This window comes from Artibeus jamaicensis, unplaced genomic scaffold (assembly GCF_021234435.1).
Source record: "Artibeus jamaicensis isolate MK-2021 breed Jamaican fruit bat unplaced genomic scaffold, CSHL_Jam_final contig_558, whole genome shotgun sequence".
Classification (NCBI taxonomy): Eukaryota; Metazoa; Chordata; class Mammalia; order Chiroptera; family Phyllostomidae; genus Artibeus; species Artibeus jamaicensis.
In genome coordinates, this window is record NW_026521886.1 from 4,200,238 (window position 1) to 4,223,548 (window position 23,311).

Consider the following 23,311-nt stretch of genomic DNA (forward strand, 5'->3'; position numbering starts at 1 on the left):
CACTGCTGTCCATATGATGCTGTGTTCTAGGGTGCAGTGGAGACTTTCCTGGTTTACCTACAATTCTGGCCAAGCCAGCCTCATGATCAGTGACTGGAAGGGTACTAATGCCCTATTGTCATAGCCAGGGGCAACAAGATCCTTTAGCTTGGACTTAAAGGGCTGTGAGGCATAGGGCTATAGGCTTCTGTTGGGAAGATTCTGCACCTCATAGGACACACTGGTCCACACCCAAGGTCCTAGGAGGGATTCAAGCAGCCTGCACACCAGCCCAGTACCAGGGCTTCTGCTCAAACACTTGTGTTTCAAATTACCAAAAGCCTGAGTGTGTAGTTAACTACCACCAGAAGGATGTTTTTCAGGCAAAATGTATTTCTGAGGAGGAACTTGCACCTAGGGAGACCTTAGGATCTTGTACAAAATCAGTACTAAATCAAGCCTCAGTGTCTTCTCTTAATGGCCTTCTTGGGAATGAAAAACCAAAAGAACATGTGCAAATGGCTTGTAAAAAGTTGGCTTTATTTGTTACATTTTCACCTTATCTCAGTTATGCCATTTTGGCGTCCACAGTGATAGTCCCTGGAAGCTACAGTCAGTCCCCATCCACTGTGGTCATTAACCACAGAGCATGAGCACGAGCCTCACAGGCCCCACAGGTTGCAGGCAGGGCTCTGGGGGTCCTGATGAGGCCTAGCGCTCTCCAGATCACAGCCCATAAGCCTGGGGACTGCTGTCCTGCCTGCCAGAAGCTGCAGCATTCCCATGGGTAGAGCTGAGCAGATTAAGTACAGAGGCGGCATCAGGTCTCGGCTCAGGACTGGGTCTGACAAGGCCACGTGTGATATGGTTGTACACTCTGGACTTGGGGTGGACAGACCAGCCAGGCCCATCCTGGTTATGTAGCTGATTTATTGAGTGGTTTTAAATAAGTTGCTTCTTGTTCCTTGGTCAGTCTGCTTTCTGTAACACTACCAATGAGGACTCCTGGGAGCCCTCCTGACCAGGTGTCAAGCTTGCCACTTCTACCAAATTATGACCATGTCTCTGCACTTTGGAGGCCACTGTGTACCTGCTATTGGTGGGACATCTCTCTCCAACAGGGCTGCACTCATCCACGGTGCTCCCTTCTTAGCACTGGGGCACCCTCTACCAAGAATTCTTCAGGTTCGCAGTGCTCAAATCTGCTGCCCCTGCTGCCAAGCACTACCAGGTTCCTGTCCCCTAAAAGGGACCTCCCAAAGGCCTTAGAACTAAGATTCTAATTCCTCAGATCTACACCACCTGTTCTTTCAAACAGAACTTATTTTACACATAATTGTGAGTCTTTTTATATCAAACATTAGAACAGCTTAAGAAAAACACAAGCTCTCTGGTTCTGACTGCATCACAGCTCTAGGGCCTGCACCCTTCTCTTCTGGGGAAGTTGAGATGAGATCAGTGGCATCTTGTCTTTTACCATACTTGCATTTAGACCTAAGCACAATAAAAATAACTCCTGTAGAGGTCATTCTGCTATCTCTTCTAAAAAAATGCAAGTGGGATGTTTTCAGTCTAGAGGGTAGTGGTGGCCTGTGCATACCAAGTAAGTCACTGTCTTTTCACGTCTGAGCACCTGCCACAGTGCCTCCTTTTGCTAGGGCTGAGTGAGGAGTCAAGGAACTACATAGGACCAGGTCTACTGATAACTGGACAGATAGACATCACTTCAGGGGTCTTCCACATGTTTGCCTAGTTTGGCCAGGCATAATTTTATAAAGCTGAAGAATCCCAACCTCACCAGCAGAAAAGGAGCAGACAGACCATGAGTGTCTGTCTGTGAGGAAATTCATCCCTCTCTTTTAAAAGTAGCTCTGTCCTAAAAAACTACTTTAAAAAGGTAAGACAATTGTATCTTCCAGAGAACAAATTATAAACAGTTGTTCCTACCCCTGACCATGAGGCGACATGCTAGTGAGTCACCCACATCTACCAGAAAACATGTGGTCTACTCCCAGCCTCACACCCTGCCAGTACAATGAAACCTAGTCCTTTCAACGTTTGTGCTTCTAACCAATAAGACACTCCCTTGTTGGGGAACAGGTGGGATCACTACAGCCACCTATGGCACTGAGAAGAAGCAAAGGTTAAAACAAATGTTACATGGACACATGAGAACAGTCATTTATCCTTCTTACCCCTGACCATCAGCTGAATAAAACTTCACTTCTACGGTTAGATTGCCAATGCCAGAATAAAAAGGAAAATTTCAAACTGGAAATTTCTAGCACTTTACAAAGTGGAATGAAATAATATGAAATTAAAAAAAATAAAGGTCCACATGCCACAGCAGCACCCCATGATGGATGTTATTCCTCCTTCCTTGGCAATTCCAGAGCATGGCTCTTTGTGGTCCAGGAGAGACATGGCTCAGAACAGAAGGGCCCCCATGCTGCCGACCTCACTCTGTTCTTTTACAAAGATTTCAAAGTACTGGTAGATGATTGTGACTGCTAGCAGGATCCCAGTTCCAGACCCGATGGCACCCAGGAAGTCAGCCAGGACGGAGAGGGCCCCAATACATAGCCCCCCGAAGGCAGCGGCAGTAGGGATGTACCTGGGGAGTGGAAGAGTGGTCAGTAAGGTGCCACCATGCCGATACCTCCAGCATGGCCCCCCTTCACTTAGGCCACCTGTCTGTAGGACTGGGTACTCTGACATGCTTACCACTGATTTAGGAACCTAACTCCTGTAGAGGTCACTCCACTATCTCCTTGAAACTCCACCTACTCACACACCTTAATGGTCCAGACTAGGGCTACTGTCCATTAAGTGGCCATACAAGCCACATGTGGCTGGTGAAATGTTCCTAGTCCAAGATGAGATATTAAAGATGCCACATGAGATTCTGAAGACAAGAACATAAAATATCTCATGGTCTTTCTTATATTAATTACAAATGTTTACTTTTTTAATGTGACTATTTGAAAATTTAGGATTTCATATGTGGTTTGCATTTTATTTCTCCTGAATCTAGAGGCTTCAGCAAATCCTCAGAAGAATGATCAAAATTGCCTCATGCCCCTGCTAGGGATAGGAAAAACAACCTGAAATTTACAATGCTGATTTTCTTATGGATACAGGAATCTTTTCTATCTTGTAACCAAGGATAACATTTATTAACCAGAAACCTGTAAGCCCTATCAAGATGCTTAAAGTGTAAGAAAACCATAAACACAAGAAAATCAGTGGGACCTAGGGCCAGCACTCACCGGTTGAGTTCATGGACCATGGAAGTCTCTCGGTGGCCCCTCATCACCATCTGCTGCTCCTTCAGCTGCTTTGCAACCTGTGCCAGAGGAGATGACAATGCTCAATTTTAAGTTGGAAACTGAAAGCCAGGTAGACATTTTATGGTGGCACTAAACACTCACAGGTTCTCTTTTTTTTAGCATACTAACAATATTTATATAGATAACTTAAAAACTGCTGCAAAGAAATCACATGACAAAGTCTAGTTTTAGTTTGGCTCCAGCTCCCAAGGCAAACACTAATTACTGTTAGACTCCATTTATGGACATACACACTTTGGCCCAATGAGAAGGAAACAGCTGTGTGTGTTCACAGACCACTTTTTTAGGAAGCGGTGAAAAGTGGAGACTCCTTACACCAGTGACAGGTGAGAACTACTGTTTCCTGGTTTAATTAAATTGTAATTTATACTTACATCTTTGGCAGAGGAGCCTGAGACCTCTATCCATGTTTTGGAGAAGAAGGCACATGAGCCCAGCATGAATACTATGTACACAACAGCATGGACAGGGTCTTCTAACACGGAGCCAAAAGATTCTGGAGGGGACAGGTAATAGCAAAGGCCACCAACTGGATAAGCACGTGCTGGACCCCCAGAAGACGTATCCTGGGAAGAATACACAGAAAGCCTGTGAATGCTGTTTCATTATACCTTAGCATAAGGACAAAAGTAGTTCTGAGAGGATGAAAAGAAATACAATTTTACTCAACTATCTGTAGTACAGTTTTTTACTGAAAAGAATATTTAATGTGCTGAATTTGTAAAAGACATGATTAAAAAGTAAAATGTTTGGTCACAAGCAAGACATATGGAAACACACCACTGCAACCAGCCACAGAATCAAAACTGATTTCTTCAAGCAGCCATACTTACAGACCAAGTGCCCAGTAGGCTGACCAGCAGGTTGCCACTGAAGCGGGCTGACAACATCTGAGAGATGACATACAGGTTGGACACCAAGGCAGACTGCAGAATGATGGGAATGTTGGAGGTGTAGAAGAGCTTAATAGGGTAGGTGTTGTACTGGCCTCGGTAACGAGCTGACTTGATAGGCAGGTCCACTCTGAAGCCCTGAGAAGCCAAACAGAGCAGGGCTCCCTTAGTACTTTATTGCAGTGTCTGCACAGACAACAACCCAGCTGGGGACAGCCAGGCCTACATTGATTCCACAGCTCTTATGCCCCTTCCTGACCCATCACTGTGCTTGGGGTCACTTTAACAAAGGGTTCCCAATAAAGACAGGCTTAAAAAAATGCACCAAAGCCCTGCATATTGAAATAATCCCGTTTTTATCAAACAAAGTCCACCACATTAAATATGCATCAATGTGGAATATCCAAAAGCCTGAAGGACACATGCCCAAGTAAGTCTTAACAGTGGTTCTCTTTGGTAGTTCCTCTCCTATACTTTTACAGTGGCCCCCAGACAAGGACACCATGTCTCTACCTCACACCCCAGAAGAGCTCTTTACAATGTGTTAAATCATAAACAGAGAAGCTAAGCTTTTGTATGAATACAGCCTCTCCCTCTGAAATCTTTGGAGAATAGAAAGGTTTTCTTTTATTTTTACAAACTTGCAGTGCCTAGAACAGGACCCAGAATATAGAGGATTTAAAATAAATTTTTGATGATCTAACCACAAATACCCACCAAGCTTATTGTGGCACTAAAGTTTATTAATTAGGCATCTGACTAAAAGTTTCAGCTGAAGAAACAGACCTGTCTTGCCTTTAAAAAAGCATTTGGCTGTTATACAGTACCTTTCCACAGCACTAAACTGTCTTCACTTCTATTCCTTCTTTTTGATAAATATCAGAATAAAAAGTGGCTGATGAAAAAAATACAAAGACTAATGCAACTACAGAAAAGCAACTGACAGGTCAGATCTCTTATTCAGAAGAGACACAAACTAATAAATTTGAAAGGTAAGAGCTCTGAAGAGGAAGAGCCTTTTTTAAGAAGGCACTACCTATAAAGACTCTGTAAATTTTGGGTAAGATGGTGATGAGGCTTTAAAGCTTAAGATTTTCACTTTTCTCTTTTATTAAAGATTTTACTTATTTTTAGAGAGAGGGGGAGGGAGGGCAAAAGAGGAGAGAAACATCAATGTGTGGTTGTCTCTTGTGCACTCCCTACTGGGGACCTGGTCTGTAACCTGAGAATGTTCCCTGACGAGGAATCAAACCAGCAACCCTTTGGTTCATTGGCTGGCACTCAATCCACTGAGCCACATCAGCTGGGGCAGAGAGTTTTCACTTCTCTTGAACGAAGAACTTAAAGATGAATCTTCTTTATCTGCTGCTAGGCCCAACCCAAAGGAGCATAATTTCAGAAACGTATCTGCCTTAGTTTTGTTTAGTTTAGGCAGGTCCCCATGACTCAACGGAACACACTTATCCAGTTCCCATGGAAACTTGCTCCTTTCAAATGCCATCCCACCACTTCATTACTATATGATGATGTACACCACCCCTGGGGTGTGGGTGGGGGTGTACACACCAAGGCATTCTAAAAATTAAATGTGGATCATCAGAGCTCACCATGGTGGGTCTGGACGCACCTGGAAATAGATGACCACGGCAAAGACAAAGATCGTGGCAATCAGATTCATGAGGTTGGGTAGGTTCTGGCGGTAGAAAGCCTCTCGAAGGGCTCGAACCTTGTCAGTACGTGTGGCCAGCAGATGAAACAGTGCAATGATGGCACCTTCAAATTCCATCCCTGTTGGTGAAGGAGGGGGACATATGTGGTAAAGAGACAAACAGCTTCTTAGTGGCCAGGGAGAGTGAAAAACAGAATTATTTTTAAGATTCACAGTGTCTACTCCTATAACCACAGGGGTACAGTGGTATTTTCTCATCCTTCATTTCTATTTCTCCTGTAGAGATTTCAACCTGCAGAAACAGGTTCTAGCTTTTTGAGTTATCTCATTTTGCTGGCATGTATGTCAATGGCCATCAGATAGGTAGAATGATCATCAATTATAAAATCATAAAAGCAGGATCTGCTTAACTCCAGCTGAAGGAGTCATACACTGAAGAGCAGGCTTGGAGCTGTTCCATTCATTTTCCCGGAAAACCCCCGGGCAGTAGAGCATCCCAGCTCTGATGTGCAGGCTGCCTCTGACAAGACAGGGCCTGACCTCTCTGCTTCTTTCACTGATGATCAAGGAGAAAGGATAACATGCATGCCCACCACAAGGCCTGATCCACACCCCTATGAAACAGTCCTGAACACAGCCAGGAAAACATGGCCAGGAAGCAGAGCAGCTTACTGAGGGACTGAAGGAATCAAGAACAAGAGTGGGTGCCAGACCTGAGGATTAGGCGGTAGAGAGCAAATGAGAAGAAGCTGGGAGCACATGGCATTCATAAAGCCTAGAAGTCTTATAAATTTTCAACAAATTTATTGAAGTTAAAAAAATTATCCCCCAAGCCTTAGCTCAAGTAAGAAACAGGAGCACTGTATTACTTCATGTCCTTCCAGTACAGTGTAACTATCCCACAACAAAAGTTTGGGCACATACAGGGAACCAGTGCTATGTCCAGAGCTATGTTCTGTGGGCAGGTGCGACGTCTTGGTATCAGTACTGTAAAATGCACCTATGTACTACTGCCCTGTGAGGGCACTTTCCTCAAGTTTCTAACACATGACAGTGGAACTACCTGGTGCTTCTCCCCTGGGCTGTTACTGGACCATTTGGAGATACTGGCATCAGTGCTGATTTCTTTTGAAGTCTCTGGCATGAGGAAGCACTCTTTCCTAATTACCAGCACTTCCTCAATTCCCATCCTCTCTTCCTTTTCATCAGGTGACAGCACTGGCCTGTTTATAACCAATGGACAGAACTCAGGTATCTTAAAGCTGAAGCCAGGATAAAGCCTTATTTCATTGAGGATGACACCTGGGTTTCCCGGAAAGGAAGAGGAACTTGTTCATGCTCTGCCAATTCTCAACATTCCCATATTACCTGTGATCTCAGCTGACTGCTCATTCATTCTGTCACAGCCACATACACTGACCTTGAACACACCAGGTATATTCCTACTTCAGGGCCTTATACCTGCTGGTTCCCCCAAATGAAACATTCTTCTCCCAGTAATAGGGCTCCCTTCCCTCTTCAGGATTTCAATTACCCAGACTAGGTCTGTACAACACTTTTGGTATTCCTATCTTCTTCCTCTGCTTTGTTCTCCTTGGTACCTGCAATAACACTCGACTCACACATAACACATGGCTCATTCACCTTGTATTTCCAGTGCCTGGCCCTTAACAGGCACCTGATAAATATTTGCTGAATGAAAGGCAACGCCAGGTTTAGGCTCTGGTTTTCCTCATTTTAACAAAATTTCTTGAAATTCACTATTTGCAGAATCTCTGACAATAATACAGGGCTTCTAAGTGTTAGTTTTACTTCATATGGCTGTAGGATCACCCTTCCTGGTGGTACCTTCTCTCCAGGCAGTTCTCAAACATTGCCAGTTCACATCGTAACACTGCATTCTCTATCTTCCAGTCCAATCTGGGCCGAATTCTTCCATCCAGACTCCAGTTCCCCTGCTTCACTAACCTCCTCCTAAACAGAAGTGGCTGCTTGGCTCCATCCTGGCATCACTTCCTCCTAATTCAGGATGTCCCCACACCAGTTGTAGTATGATCTTGCCATATACCTGAACTCCTACCCTTTATCCTCCTGCCTTTCCACTCATTCCATAAAAGCCCTGCTTTCTGGCCTCTAGTCTCCCCATTTGCCTTGGATTTCCTACAATTCCAGGAAGTGCCCAGGGAGGAATCAAATCTCATCTTGCCCACGCTTCTCTGACATTCCCTCTTTTCTTTGTAATCTGTTTGGCACTTGTGGTCTTGGATGTGCCCAGGGACCTAGTTTGAGTCTGAGATTATATGGTCTCTGGAGCCAAGTACTGTGACCACTCAAACGTGTATTAATATTTATTGCTCAAAGGATTCTTACAAGTAAATAACATATTTAATGAAGAATGCTGACTGCCTTTCCTAAGAAGTCATACTTCTCTGTATGTTTAGAAATTATTAAAAACATCTCTGAAACAAGATGTCCTTGGTACTTTTTGTGGGTATAGCATAGAATGCTAACATTTTATAGGTATCTACTATAGGCCTAGTGTCATGTCACTTCACATTATTTCTCATTGCATCTAGCAAATGAGGCTCAGCAGTAGAGAGATTTGCCCAAAGCCATATATATACTACTAATAGAAACAGCCAGGAGGTGAACTCCCAAGTTCAGGCATCTCTCACATAGTTGCCCCTTGCACGACCAAGGACATTGGTTCAGTGATTTCATTTTTAGAAACATATTCACTGAGAGCTACTGCCAAAATACATAATCATGAATGTATGAGGCTGTTCACTGTTTTGTAGTAACAACTGAAACTAGAAATGTCCTACAAGTACATCATAAGACTTATTAAATAAATACTTAATCCTTGCCATAACGTCCATACCATACTAGGAAAAATGAGGCAGGATTCTGTATTCTGGCACGGCAAATATCTGTGAAATACTCTGACATGGAATATGTAAGTTAATATGAGCAGAAGCCTACCTGTGTTTAAGAAAATTTTGCTGATGCACACAGAAACAACAGAAGTAATGTACCTAAAATGGAGAGTTTTCCTCGGATGGGGGAACCTTCATTTTCTGCTTTGCATATGTCAGTACTTTTTTCATCTCCTGTCCCCAGGAAAGCCCAGGGCCCTTACCTCGACCAGTGTTGACAGTGGTGGGGCTGAATGCTTTCCACACAATGGTCTCACAGATGTTAGTGGCAATAAAAAGGGAGATACCAGAGCCCAGGCCGTATCCTTTCTGCAGAAGTTCATCCAAGAGTAGGACAATTAAGCCAGCAACAAAGAGCTGTAAAAATTAAAAAAATAAAAGAAACCCAAGTAGACTTTATTCCCTCTCCCTACAGGCACGACTCATCCCTTTGTTAGTAAGGGGCTTCTCTGATATAAATGCTAAAGACTGAGTGGACAACACACAGTAATGCCCTCTTCTGGTGAGTTTAGAGGAGCCAACACAGGTGGTTTAGCTCCTTCTAAGTAAAAGTTTCTTTTATGCACGGTTCAGGTTTGTTATTTGGAGAGTCTAAGTGAGTATGAGGAGCTATTCAGAAGGGGTAAATGTAAGCATAACAATTACCTGAATGGTGATTAACAGGCAGATTCCAGCACCCATTTCAGAAGGGTCCCCGTACATTCCTGTCATCACATACACAATAGACTGGCCAATGGTAATGATCATGCCAAATACTAGAAATCAGAAAAAACAACAACAAAAAAAACTATGTTCTCAAAGTGGGACATTACACAGTCATGGAGGAAACAGTTACTGAACAACTACTCTGTGCAAGGCACCAAGAAGAATAAAAATGAAGAATACTAATAGTGCCTCCAAGGAACTTGGTCCAAGAAACACCCAATAGTCAAAGTACACAATAACTCAAATGCCTGTTAACACAAGGTGAACTCCTTAATTTCACTCCTAAATGTACTTTCCTTTCAGTGATGGAAAGAGGAAAAGAGTTGGAATATGACAAATTAGTTTTTATGGAAAACAAGTCATGGACCAATATCTACTGAAGACAAACTCAGATCAAGTTGCTTGGATTCTGGAGAGCTCCTGAGTTTTAACTACAGTCTTGGGCCACCTCTACAGGCTAAGTCCAGAACACAAATGTTTAACTCTGGAGGAAAGGGATCTCTTCTCAGTTCATATGTAATATTCTTTTAAGGAAAAAAAAAAAATTCAAGATGGCATCAAATATAGTCACTTGTCCCATTTTCAGAAGCTTTTCTTTTTGTAGACTTTTTGTTTTTTATATCATTATATTCAGTACTTCATTGTTAGGCACAATGGAACTGACACATTTTTACTAGTTCCACAATACTAGTGAATTTCTAAGTATGAGCTTGGGCTTCATGACTGGCTTTTCTGTTTAGTTTGTCAAACCTGATTAGAAAAATAGAAATTTACTCCAGAGTGCCCATGAAATGTTGTCCCTATCTGACTTTGAAAAAAACTGCTCAATGACATTGAATTCTCAAAGCAGAAGAAATTAAAAAAGCTGTCAAGAATAGAAAAAAATCCCAGGCAATTTGTGCTTTTGAAAAATAATTCATGTATATATTTTAAAACCCTGATTTATATCTGAAACTTACAAGTTTAAATTAATTTTTTTGCTCAATTATTCAACCTACTAACTTAAATAGATTTCTTCCACATGCTGGGTAGAAAACTCAATCACATCCTAATTAATATATTTTAGTTCAGTCAGAGGCTGAACATGAATCATTTTGATGGCTGGTCACTGTTACTAGTGACAGTTATTTGCTATGAGGCAAATATTATTATTCCCACTTTTAAAAATGAAGAAACTGAGATGTAAGAGCTGTCATCTAAATTGTCCAGAGTCACAAAGCTAGTAAATACTAAAGCTGGGTTGAGAGAATCACCTTTCCCCAAAGTTGAATCTTTTTAAACTCCCAGAAGAAAAACATTACCTGCCCAATCCCTATTATGTGCCAGGACTGACAGATTCTTTACAAATGTGATTCCACTGAATTCTTATAACACCTCTGAAGTACACACCATTTCCTCCTAATCAGTTAAGGGCATGTGGCTGGTGGTGGAAGACCTCCAAGACCTGCTCCTTCCATGTGATCATGGAGCCTTTGGAACAAGGGACATACTCCCTGCTGCCTTGTCCAGCCTATCCAAGTACCAAGGCTCTTCCAAAAGTTTTCTCTCTCTTTCTAGTATTTATAAATTCATAATTGGGAAAACGGCTTTTTAATTTCAAGAATTAGCACCTCTAAAACAGAATAATCTACCTATGTATATGCTCCAATAATAGACTTTCCCTTCTCAACCAGTTCTGACATCCAAAACAGCAGCTTTGGTAACTTAATCAGCTGGCTTAATTCTTTGCTGGGAACAGCATTAAGCTCAGGCAGGGAACACCTTGGCTTGTAAGTTTCCAGCGTTCATAACTTTTAAACAGTCTCTCACAGTGCTCATTTAAATTGCTAGTAATGTTTTTGGTAAAGATAAAATAATCTGGGCACAGAACCAAATCATTACTTTTGTTCTTTCCATTATTTCACCATTTCCCCAACCAAGGTCCAAATTATAAAAAAAAAAAACAACCAATCCCACCCATCTCCCTTGCCACCTCATCCCTCCCACCCTGAAATAATATAGTAAGAACCCAAAACATGCATCCATGCTATGCTGTTAAAAGGCAGTTAATATTATTGGGAAGAAGGCTGTGGGTTGTGGAGATGCTCTACAATATCTTTTTGCTCTCCTACAACCCTTAGGAGGCCCCCAGAGAATGAGTTGCTTGAGACACTTATCCTCCCTCTCCTCCATTGGGATGGGTGTGTAAACTATACTACATGGAAGAGCTTTAAAGCATTTGGACTGTTTTAGGGCACAGAAACTATACTGGTTCTTCAAAGGACACCTTTCTCAAGCTACGTCTATTGTGTCCAGACAAGTAGAACTCCTTCCCCTCCCCACCTGAAACCCACAGTCAGATGAGACAGGGGCTGGTACCAGAAGAGTTAATCCATGTCATCTTTTTTATCATCTTCTGAGGGTAGCAATGCCATGTGAGCCATTCCTCACATAAGGATATGAAAACATGGGAGCATTTAATGCTGGCTTCCTTGTCAGGGACCAGGTCAGCCTCATCAAAGTTTTTCCATTTCATCAGGAACACGAATTCTCCACTGGATTCTGTACCTCCAATAATCCATCCCAGCTCCAAACTCTGGGCAAAGCCTCATGGCTGTTCTGACTTTTTCTTTCGTTTGCTCTCCTCTTCCTATCTTCAGCTTTGCACTTGCCTCCCTCTGATTTATCAATCTTATGTGCTATTTTTTGTGACTGTAGAAACTCAGCAATAAGGTCAGGATAATCCAGGTTATCTTCTGGTTCCCATATGTTGTTCTCATCTGAGAACACCTTCCACTTTAGGAATTACTCCACTTTGCTCTTTACCACTCCATGGTTGAGAACTTTTCCCACCACATATTCCTCTCCTTTATTTTTTAGCAACTACTCCACTTCCTTCTTGTTTTTTTTCCTCCATAGTTCCCACCAGTCTTCTGGCATAAAAAGAGGGTGCTACTCAGAGCAGTGTCCAAGAGCATGAGAGGAATTGCTGCCATGCTACTGGCATGTTTCATAGGTAGGATGGAAGAGTGGCTCCCAGAAAAACAATAGGCCATGTGACCACAGTCAAGCCCCTCACTGAAATGGTATACCACAGGCCCTTAGAGCCCTCCCCCTGAGAAGTACTCTGTTGCTAACATAGGCCTAGGAGCACCTGCAGGATTGATGGGCCAAAGGAGTTACACTGTACAAAGAAAAAACTGTTCTGAATCTCCAAACTTTACAGTGAATTCAAATTTTTCAACTACAGAAATTCAAACATCATTCAAAATCTCACTTACACTTTTGGGCTCCATTGAAGAGGGCTCGGTCTTTTGGGGTGTCACCAACTTCAATTATTTTGGCACCAGCTAAGAGCTGCATGATGAGGCCAGAGGTGACAATGGGAGAGATACCCAGTTCCATCAATGTGCCTGAGGACAGGGGAGGCAAAATATAGCCCATATTATCTTGGAAAAGCAACACATTATTAAGAAAATAAATGAACAAAATCTGACTGTGTATTTTTTTAAGATTTTATTTATTCATTTTTAGACAGATGGGAAGGGAGGGAGAAAGAGAGGGAGAGAAACATCAATGTGTGGTTGCCTCTTGCACACCATACACACTGAGGACTTGGTCCACAACCCAGGCATGTCCTGACTGGGAATCGAACTGGCTATCCTTTGGTTCACAGGCTGGCACTCAATTCACTGGACCACACCAGCCAGGGCTGACTGTGTACTTCTTATATAAATCCAGTGTGCTCCAGTTTGTTAGCAGCATTTAATTTAGAGACTAATCCCAAAATATCAGTGATTACAATATAATTTATTTCATTCTGTTCAGTCTGCCAGGCCACATTTTAATTGTTTTGGATATTATATGGCTTTTAAACAGATAGCTGCATTTAAATTCACCATAAACAGATTCATTCTGGTTTTATAGAAATAAGAAAAGTTAGTCTCTTCATCAGTTAATAAAAAGGCTAACATTCAAATATTTTCCAGAGTTTGAAAAAGAAGCCTGTATAATTATATCTAGTTTTGAATAAACTACTTTCATTATGCTAACATACTTCCAACTGATTTGAAACTTAACTCGAATTGTATTTAAAACATAAGTTAATCAAAAGCAGTACTGATACAAACATTCAAAATCCTCCCCAAGGTAATTAGAGCATATGAAACATTCTGTTATATATTTTTGACACATATGGGTAACCTAGAAATATTAAAAAAATGCAGCTGAGAAACAAATTACATATTCTAAAGGTTATCAAAGCACAATAAAAGATAGGTAGAAATATTATGATTTCATTGTTTAAGAAAGTATTCTAGTTTTTCTGGTTTTTTATTCTCTATGACGTAGACTTACGGTAATCTTGTTATTACAGGCTTTGTACTGCTTTCACATGCAATTCTGAATATTCTATGCCTTGGTGCTGAATTTAGCATTTACTAAGGCTATTCAGTACAGCACACTAACATTCTTCCTGAACACTCTCTGAATTCCACATAAAGCCAAAGCCTGTAAAGTAACTAAAGGAGGTGAGTCAAGCCCACATTGTACAGAAAGAGGTGCAGAAAGCCAGAGTTATACCTCTGTTAGAGGCTAGAATCACTCTTATCCAATAGAAAGGGTCCGCAGAATCTGAAGACATGATACCAAACAGGGGGATCTGGAAAAAAGCAGAGAGAAAAGAAATCAGCACACTTTCTTCAGCCCTTTCTGACCCCCACTTTCACATGAGAATAGGAAACCTGGGCTTACCTGGCAGCATACCAAGAAAATAAAGAGAGTGATAGCAGTCCACAGCACTTTCTCCTTAAACTGAATCTATGTAGAAAAGAATGGATTAAGTTAACAAGTTATTTTCATAAGCAAATTAATAGAAACGGACTCAGATCAGACCCTTTGCCTGATCACCAGAAAAGTCTTGAACACTTCAAAATATAAGTACCAAAATAAAAGAACATTCACTGCAGGCTTTCTATGTATAAGGCACATATGCAAAGACCCTGAAATACATCATCTCATTTGATCCTTGCACAACATAGCATTATTATTTTTATTTTATAATGAGACAAGTAATTCGTCTGAACCTTAGAAGAGACAAGTAATTTGTCCCAAATCCCACAGATGAAGTGAATTTGAGTCCAAAGTGTGTGCTCTTAACCACTAGCATTAACAGTTTAGGATCAGATCCAAGATCACAGAATATTGTGCTAGAAAGGGATTCTTAAACCAGATAAATCCTTACAACATATGAGTTATCACCATTCATTTGAAAGGATTTTGTAACTGACAAAATCTTAATCTGGACCCAACTAATTTGGAATTTGTGATTGCTTAATATGTAATATATTTTCTATGAATTAAGGGTAAAACAATGTACAATAATAAACAATGTGGGGTGGGAGGGCAGGGAGAGTTGCAAATTTAATCTACTCACTAATAGCATCTGTCTAAGACTTTTCACATCTTTTCAGGTATGTAAATAGGATAGGTTACACTTCAGAATCATTTTACAGATGACTAATAAGAATTATTAGAAGTGTAGATGCCCTGTTCAAATCTCCTCTGGTACCAAGCAGTAGAGTGGGAATTCTCCTGCCTCTAAAACTCAGCATCTCCATTAGTACTTGCTACCTACACTGCAAGAATAGCTTTAAAGGGCTTAATAAACACCCTTTAAATTGTGAAGACTAAAGATTTTTATGTGGAAATGCCTTTAGAGTGGCAGTATTAAGTGAACAAAATTGTGTTCTTAAAATACTTTTTAATATGAGGGGAAGAGAAGTCTAAGCAAGCACCAAGTCAGAGTCCTGGCTCTCTGGTCAGAATAGAAGTTCTAGTCTCTGTCTACCACTTTAGGCCATGATAATACAACCATACAAAAGTGATGTTAATTCCATATCCAGATACTCCATGTGAAGTTCAGTGAATTCACAGAACTTTTCCTCCTCTTGAGAATGCTCCCCTTTTCACCTGCCATCACATCACAGCAAGGAATTAGTAGACCAAGGGAAGACTAACCAGTAACATAACAGGCTTGTACTGAAATAATTCTTCATAGGAAAAAAGAGTGGACAATTTTTATAAGACTCATTTGTTAATAACCTATAAGGCCAAATTCTCCTGTATAAGGCCAAATTCAACAGCAAAACATCAAAAGTTGTATCTAAGTCTTTTCTAACTCTGCCTTTTAACGATCCCTTAAATCCATCCTTATCTCCTAGCCCACTCCCATAGTTCACCCTCTAATGCAAAAGCCTCTAAACCATTCCAATCCTCTATCCTAATTCCAAAGCAATTTTTCTAATATGTTTAGCTAATTGTTCTCTACCTATTCTTTATGTTCTTCTCAATTCTGAACTATACCTAACATCTCCGGTCTGCTTGTCTTCAGTGGCTTTGCACATTATATATTCCTTATGCCTGGAGTTCCTTTCCCTTACTTCAAGGAAATTTCTATTCTTCCTTCAAAACCATCATCAGACATCACATCTTCCAAAGTTAATCCCTTCTGAAACCACTGCTATACTCTGCACATATTTTCACTGCTCCATCTATCTCACTTAAGTTACAAGGCCAATGTCACAGCTAGTAAAAGGCTGAGTAAAGGGTAGGTCCCCGGTTTGTCAGCCTCCAGAGCCATACATGCTCTTTCTGCAGGGGGAAGAGCTTTGCATATTAGCCCATCAAAGGCAGTACATATGTGGGTTATTTATACAATATAAAAGTTTTACATCCAAAAAAAGAAAAGAATGCTCCAAGAACCCAAGTGTCCATGTTGATGTCAAGTACATATATATGAATGCATAAACAATACTCTGAGAAGAATGTGAAATCAAAATATATTACTATTCTTTAAGAACCCAGTGAGCCCTGGCTGGTGTGGCTCAGTGGTTGAGTGCCCTCCTGGGAATCAAAGGGTCACCTCTAGGGCACATACCTGGGTTGCAGGCCAGGTCCCCAGTTGGGGGCATGCCAGAGGCAGCCACACACTGATGTTTCTCTGCCTTTCTTTCTCCCTCCCTTCCCCTCTCTAAAAAATAAATAAACAAAATCTTAAAAATAAAAGAACCTAGTGAGACTTTTCTTCATTGTCTGACAGCTTTAGTTATTTTGGCATCACTCACTATCTTGGCCTGTAGCTACATAGCAGCAGAAATTGTGACAAAGATTCAATGTAAGTTTACATTTCTATTTTTCCGTGTTTTAATGTGCCTGCTGTAAAAAGCAGGGTTCACAAAATGCCTTTACTCTCAGCTAATTTGGCAGCCTACACAAAGCTCATTTATAGAATGAGCTCATTTGTACAGAATAAAGTGCCTTTTGCTCCTTTTAGCAGCTGGCTACAAAGAGCATCTTCTATAAAAATCCAACTCATGATTTGTTCCTGGTGATACAAAGAGCATCTTCTATAAAAATCCAACTCATGATTTGTTCCTGGTGAAGGTGAAAATGGACTGGTAACTCAATTGAGTATCCTGAGGCTTTTGAGGCCTTACTCATTCACTGCCATAATAAATTTTAGGGGACAAGGCAAACTCAAGGCTTTGTTCACTGGGTGAACAATCCACAAAAGATGCTCTGAGTACAGCAAGATGATTTAGGTGGAAATTCCCACACAAGAAGGTCACCTTTCTACAAAGCTCAGGAGTACACACAACTGCACTCTAGGGTTAAAAGAAGGAAGAGTTTCCATTGGAGTGTTGAAGCCATTTTTAATTGTATTGTAAACATCGAGCGCCCACAGTTTCACAAAGCCTCCTTTATGGGCCATTTGGGGAACTCACCTTTCTTTCCGGCTTCTGAATTTCAGGCAGGATGACACAGAAGGGCTTGATGACTTCCAGAAATTTGACTTTGATGGGAGAAACAAAAGGAGAATTAGAGATGGGAGAACCTTTCGCTCTACCCAGGCAAGCCCTTCCGCCCAGATTGTAATAGGGCAAGGGGCAGGGGAGCAGACAGAGTACGCTTGGGGATCCCGAGGAGGGTCTGGGACCCAAGCAGGCCTGGCGAGCGAACACCTGCCCGGCCCGGTGAGGGGAAAGGGGAATGTGATCCACTCCGGTGGAGCAGGGACTGCACCGAGGAACTCACTCGCCATGGCGGTGGCTGATTGGGCTCCGGGTCCTGCTTCTGCTCCACTGCACTCCGCGTGAGGCGACGATGGCCTTGGCCCAGCTTGCAAAGGGGCGCAGCACCTCCACAGAGAGACACGTCAGTAACAGCGCTGGGGTGAGGTGAGCGGGGCGGGGCGCGGCGGAAGCCTGACTGGGGCACGCCGTAGGCCGCTTCCGCTTCCTGCCACGCGCTGAAAGCTAGCTTAGTGCCACACTGCCGCCGTAGAGACCACAACTCCCGGCATGCAGAGGGCCTCCCACGGCCTCTCCTTAAGAAGGACCTCAGCGGATAGGGCGGTGTAGCTGCGACTGGGAATGTGTGTGGCTGAGCCAACTAGGTAACGCAAGAGCGCTAGGGGCTTTTTGCATCTCAGGAGGTGGAAGCAGTGCTGGCTGGTGGAAAAAAGGACACAAATGGTAGACGATGCCTGCGCTTTTCGCTCTGCGAGCGAGGCAGAGTCCCGGGTCACTTTCATTCCTTTTACTGCACTTACAATATTGCATAGACTGTAAGCTCCTTTGAGCAGGCTTTGTTCCAGCGTCTACCACGGTAGCCGTACCTATTAGGCGCTTGGCTGATACGGCCTACACAAGCGTGAGTCGAGTTATTCAGCCTGTCCTGGGTCCCGGAAATAACTCCTGCCGAGCCCCTGCCCACTGAGGACCAATGGGATGAGTGCACGGAGAGAAGAGCCGGATCAGCTAAGGAAATGGTCGGGCCGTTAGGCAATCCCGGAAGGCTTTCTGGAGTAGTTCGGTTACTTTTGTCCCAAACCCAGACTGATTCCGGGGAGAAGAAATGAGGAAGGGTGGTGCTGTAGGTTAAGGAAACCGTAGTGAGGGCGATATGGTGGTATGACATCTTAAGGACTATGGATAAAGAAGGCCTGTTTGAGGCAAAAGTTATGTAAAAAAGAACAGTAAGATTTAGTGTTGGCGGAACAGTGGATAAGAGTCAAGGGATGCTAGATGGATGGACAGTTTGGATTTATTTTTGATGTACCTATAATCCAGAGTAATATGTAAATAATATATTTAAAAGAAAGGAACTTAATGCTGTGAACATTAGAGGAGGAGGAGGAGGTGGTGGGGCTCTACGAACTGGGGATTAGGGAAGATTTTATGGAGCTAAATCCTGCCCTGGACCGGTAGAAGTTGGAGATGCAGATGTGTCAAGATGCTTTTTTGCAATAATAATTTGGGGATTGCTTTTTCTACTTTCTTTAACTTCCATTTCTAGTAGGTAGCCAAGATTTGTAAATCCCTTTTCAGGATTTTGGTAGGGCAAGAAGCCTCCCTCTCTCTTTTTAAGGTTAAAAAGATCTTTTTTTCCCCTTCTTTTCTCTTTAAAATTAAATTTTAATATAAACTCACTGGTTTGTACTGACAGTTTTAGGATATAGTACCACAGAAAATGGGCCTCCTGTTGTAGTGACATTTGAGAAACATGCCATAGTTTGGTGTGTGTCACTTTAGGGACTCTGGCTAAGTTGCATGTGTTAAATAACACTAATTGCTTTAGGAAAATAAATTATTACAATATTTTAGTAAATTGGAAGAAATTTAAAACAATTTCATATAAGTATTTGAAAACTTAAAACTCCCCAAAATGTTATTAAAGTGAGAATAAAGCAATAAAAAGGGTATTATTGGGATATATAAATAAGTATAAGTAAGTATTTCCACAAAAATACTCACTAGAACTTCTAAAGGATTAATTATGGACATGGGTACTATGGTCCTACTTGTCACAGAACAAATGCACCTCAATGAGAAAACTTTTTGGAAAACATAATCAAGGCAATACATTTTAAATCAACCTCAAAGATGCTTCATTTATTTCACATAAAAGTGTTTTCACCCTGATGGGTGTGATGTTCTGGAAGGTGGAGGGTTGCTGGTTCAATTTCCAGTCAGGGCACATGCCTGGGTTGTGGGTTTGGTTCCCGGTTGGGAAATGTGCAGGAGGCAACTGACTGATGTTTCTCTCACATCAATGTTTCTCCCTCTTTCTCCCTTCCTTCCCCTGTCTCTATGAGTAAATAAATTAAGTCTTTGAAGAAAAAAAGTTTTAGTATTTTGCTTAATCTTACCATTTGCAACAGCATGGATGAACCTAGAGGGTATTATGGTAAGTGAAGTAAGTCAGAAAGACAAATATTGAACCATATGATTTCACTTATATGTGAAGTCTAAAGAACAAAATTGAACAAATAAAATAGAAACAGACTCAGGTACAGAGTACAGACTGACAGTTGCCAGAGCGGAGGGGGTTTGGGGACTATGGGTGAAAAGATGAAGGGATTAACCCTTCACCTTTAGTACAAATTGGTAATACGAAATAGTCATGTGGATGTAAAGTACAGCATAGGGTATACATAGTCAATGCTATTGTAATAACTGTATGGTACCAGGTCAGTACTGGAAATAGCGGGGAAAGCGCTTTGTAAAATGGATGATTGCCTAATATACTGTGCATCTGAAACTAATACAAAGTAATATGGAACATAGACTATAATTGAAAAAATAAAAATATTAAATAAAAAGTCATTTGCTTAAAGTACAAATTTCAAGATTTTGAAGATAAGAGTTTTTGTTGATCTTATGGCACTTAAAACCACATTTAATATAATGTATTGAACTTTTGTTGGTGGGCCAAAACTATAATTGAAAAATATTTCCATAAAAATGTCATTGGGATATTTTACAACAATTTAAAAAAAGACATTGGATTTTATACAAAAAGTGCCAGTGTTAATTCTAGAGAGTCTTGAGTTAAAGCCAAAAGTTTAGAAGAAAATTTGGATGTCTGAATTTGGCACTAACTTATCAAATTTAATTAATTTTGGATAAAGCAATATAAGACCTAAGTCAAGTAATTCATATTTTCCTCAATAAACTATTTGCTATTATACATAGAAGAACTGCAAATTATGTAATAAAAAGTGAACCTTGATGGACAGCTTGAAGTGCCAGAGCTGCACAAGCAGTTTGAGAATCAGTAAGTTCTATATGTTCCACTTAATAGAAACAGAAATGGAATGGTTAGCCATTTTGAAAAATGTTTTCAAGAGTTTTATCCTTTATAAATGATGTTTTAATGGAAATGTCAATACTTATTTTAGGGTTTGCAAAAAATGTTTATTAGAGCTCATTATTTCGATGCACTATAAAATGATTGAACATATGTAAACTGTTGTAGTTTCTTTAGGTGCTTATAACAATGCCACAGAGTGGGTGATTTATAAACAAATTTATTTCTAACAGTTCTGGAGACTGAAAGCCAGCAGGGTTTGGTTATGGTGAGAACCTTACGGGTTGCAGATTACTGTCTTCTTGTGCCTTCACATGGTGCCTAGTTTCTATAAGCATTTTGATTGTGGCCCCTGCCTTAGAGTTTTGAACATGGTGGACTCCTGGCAGGATGGTTGTGTCATTTATTCCATTTACTAAACCAGGGAAATCAGGATGAGAGTAGGTGGTCTACTCTGACCCCTATGGTGTGTGTGTGTGTGTGTGTGTGTGTGTGTATGCATGAGAGAAAGGTAGAGAGAGGCAGAGGCATAATTGTGAGTTTGATTTTAAATATACAGAGTTTGATGTGCTAGCAATTGATCAGACAAGAGAGGTCACATAAGCAGAACTGGTGCTTAGAGATGAGTTAGGTTTAGAGGAGTGTGAAGTCATCTTCTATAAGGATGGATGTGATTTCCAAGGGAGAAAATATAAGGAAAGACCCTAAGAGTGAGGGAGGCACCCATGTTTAAGTGCAGAAAGGAAGAGAAGCAGTCAGGACACTCTGGTTCAAAAAAGAGATGGTTGAGTGAAGTGGGTTATTCTTTTGGTGAACTTTGGGGTATACTGGCTAGGTTGAAAATTTATACTTTGCTGTAGAGATTCCAGAAATTAGTATAAACCAGATGAAGTCCAAGTGACAATATATTTTATTGCTCCGCTCCCCTAGTGGTGGTGCTGTGGTCCACAAAATTCAGTATGGCTCATCACCTTTCTACATTTTGTCATGCCTTTCCTTTTAATGCAGAACCTGTAAGTTGAACATACCATTCTGTTGACATACTATTCATTGGCCATAACCTTGTCTATGTCTACACATTTGAAAAGGAGGCTGAGAAATGTAGTTTGATCCTGGAAAGTAACATGTTGGTTAAAAATAAAAATTGCCATTGGAAGAAAAGAAGGGATATTGGGAGACAGCTGATGAAGAGAAATGCGGCTGTGAGAAGGAAGAAGAGGAAATATGGTAAACTTCTGAAATTGGGCACAGATGAAGAGTAAGGCTAGGAGTGGAGCTGTAATTGAAGAAACCAGGCTTCATCATGGTTGTTAATATTGTTAACCTAAAAATAAAAGCTCTTTCAAAGTGAGAGGAAAACAGCATTTATTTAGATCAATAAGAGTAACTATTCGAGTACAGTGATTCAGGCAGAAGCCCAAATAGTGTGATTAAAAGACAAAGGCATTGGATATTTATGAGAAAGGAAAGGGGAACAATTACATCAACAGAAGGAAGGCATTTCTATTGGTGCAAATAAATTAACAGTAATATTCATTCTAAATGTTTTAAATTTTCAGTCCAGTAGTATTAGTCTGGTAGTTGTAATATTTTCTTTTCTGTTATCTTTGTAAACAGATTTTTTTTTTTGCAAGACACCAGGTTGTTTAGGTCCAATCCAAAGGTTATTTTGACCCTCTGTTAAAAACATTCCAATGATTTGATGTATGAGATACATAAGTCAGTTCCTCTGGCATGGCAGCTGTGGCTCCATTTTAAAGTGGTTCTCTCAGCAGATATAGACATTCTGTGTTTTTGAGGCAGAAGCTCTTCAGAAGGAAGGGAAGGAAGTTAGGAAAAGGAAGGCACACAGGAGGAGGAGATCCTCCTTTGATCTCTGATCCCCAAAGTGATTCTCCAACTTTGATCTCTTTGGGAGAAATCAGAGAGTACACAAGAGACACCCAAACCATGACTGCTCAGAGTAGCCAGGGTTCTAGCAGAACCAGTGGGATATCTGTCTGTCTATCTGTCCATCCATCTATCATCTAACTATTGAGAGAGAGACACACACATACACACAAATATCATTTCAAGGAATTAGTTTATATGATTGTGGAGTCTGGCTGTGCAAATGTGAATTCTATAAGGTAGTCAAGCAGGCCAGAAACTCTTGGGCAGGAGCAAGGAGGCAACCCACAAAAACTGTTTATACTCCCACAGGGAAATATTGGTTTTCCTCTTAGGGCCTTCAACTGATTAAATGAGGCCCACTTACATTATTGAGGATAATCTTTTTTAATTAAAGTAACTGCTTGTAGATGTTAATTACATCTACAAAATACCTTCACAGCAACACCTAGACGAGTGTTTGATTGAATAACTTGAGTACTCTGGCTAAACCTGATTGACACATAAAACTCACCATTACACTGCTTAGTCCAAATTCAAAAGCCTGGGCATAGGATGTTAACATGGGAATTACCACCAGATACAAATCTAGAAATTAGGTTCTGGATTGCAGAGGGACCAAAAAAATTTTCATTCTAATAGACTTAAAGGAAGTCCAGAAAGCTGAGAGAGTCCCAAAGAAGTTGAATCCGTGGAAACACACACCAAGGCACATCATAATTATATTACCCAAGGTTAAAGACAAGGAGAGAATCTTAA

At 41.0% G+C, this 23,311-nt stretch overlaps 1 protein-coding gene and 1 pseudogene across 1 annotated transcript; both read right to left on the minus strand.

Annotated features, from left to right (window-relative positions):
* Positions 1-498: 498 nt before the first annotated feature.
* On the minus strand, positions 499-17,779 carry SEC61A1 (SEC61 translocon subunit alpha 1). The gene is made up of 12 exons (XM_037139646.2): positions 17,606-17,779; positions 17,296-17,363; positions 14,264-14,329; positions 14,093-14,171; positions 12,793-12,924; positions 9,473-9,582; positions 9,031-9,184; positions 5,850-6,010; positions 4,163-4,360; positions 3,704-3,895; positions 3,249-3,325; positions 499-2,593 (listed from the first exon to the last, which is right to left on the minus strand). Exons 1-12 carry the CDS (start codon positions 17,610-17,612, stop codon positions 2,407-2,409), a joined length of 1,431 nt encoding a protein of 476 aa, XP_036995541.1. The 5' UTR covers positions 17,613-17,779; the 3' UTR covers positions 499-2,406.
* On the minus strand, positions 11,460-12,777 carry LOC119045034 (chromobox protein homolog 1-like; annotated as a pseudogene).
* Positions 17,780-23,311: the final 5,532 nt, after the last annotated feature.

What these genes read in the sequence shown, in the direction of transcription:
- SEC61A1 (XM_037139646.2), bottom strand. An exon ending in TTCAGAAGCCGGAAAGAAAG is followed by an intron (nt 14,330 to 17,295) that starts GTGAGTTCCCCA and finishes TTTTCTACATAG; the next exon opens with ATTCAGTTTAAGGAGAAAGT. An exon ending in GCCTACTGGGCACTTGGTCT is followed by an intron (nt 3,896 to 4,162) that starts GTAAGTATGGCT and finishes TATTCTTCCCAG; the next exon opens with GATACGTCTTCTGGGGGTCC.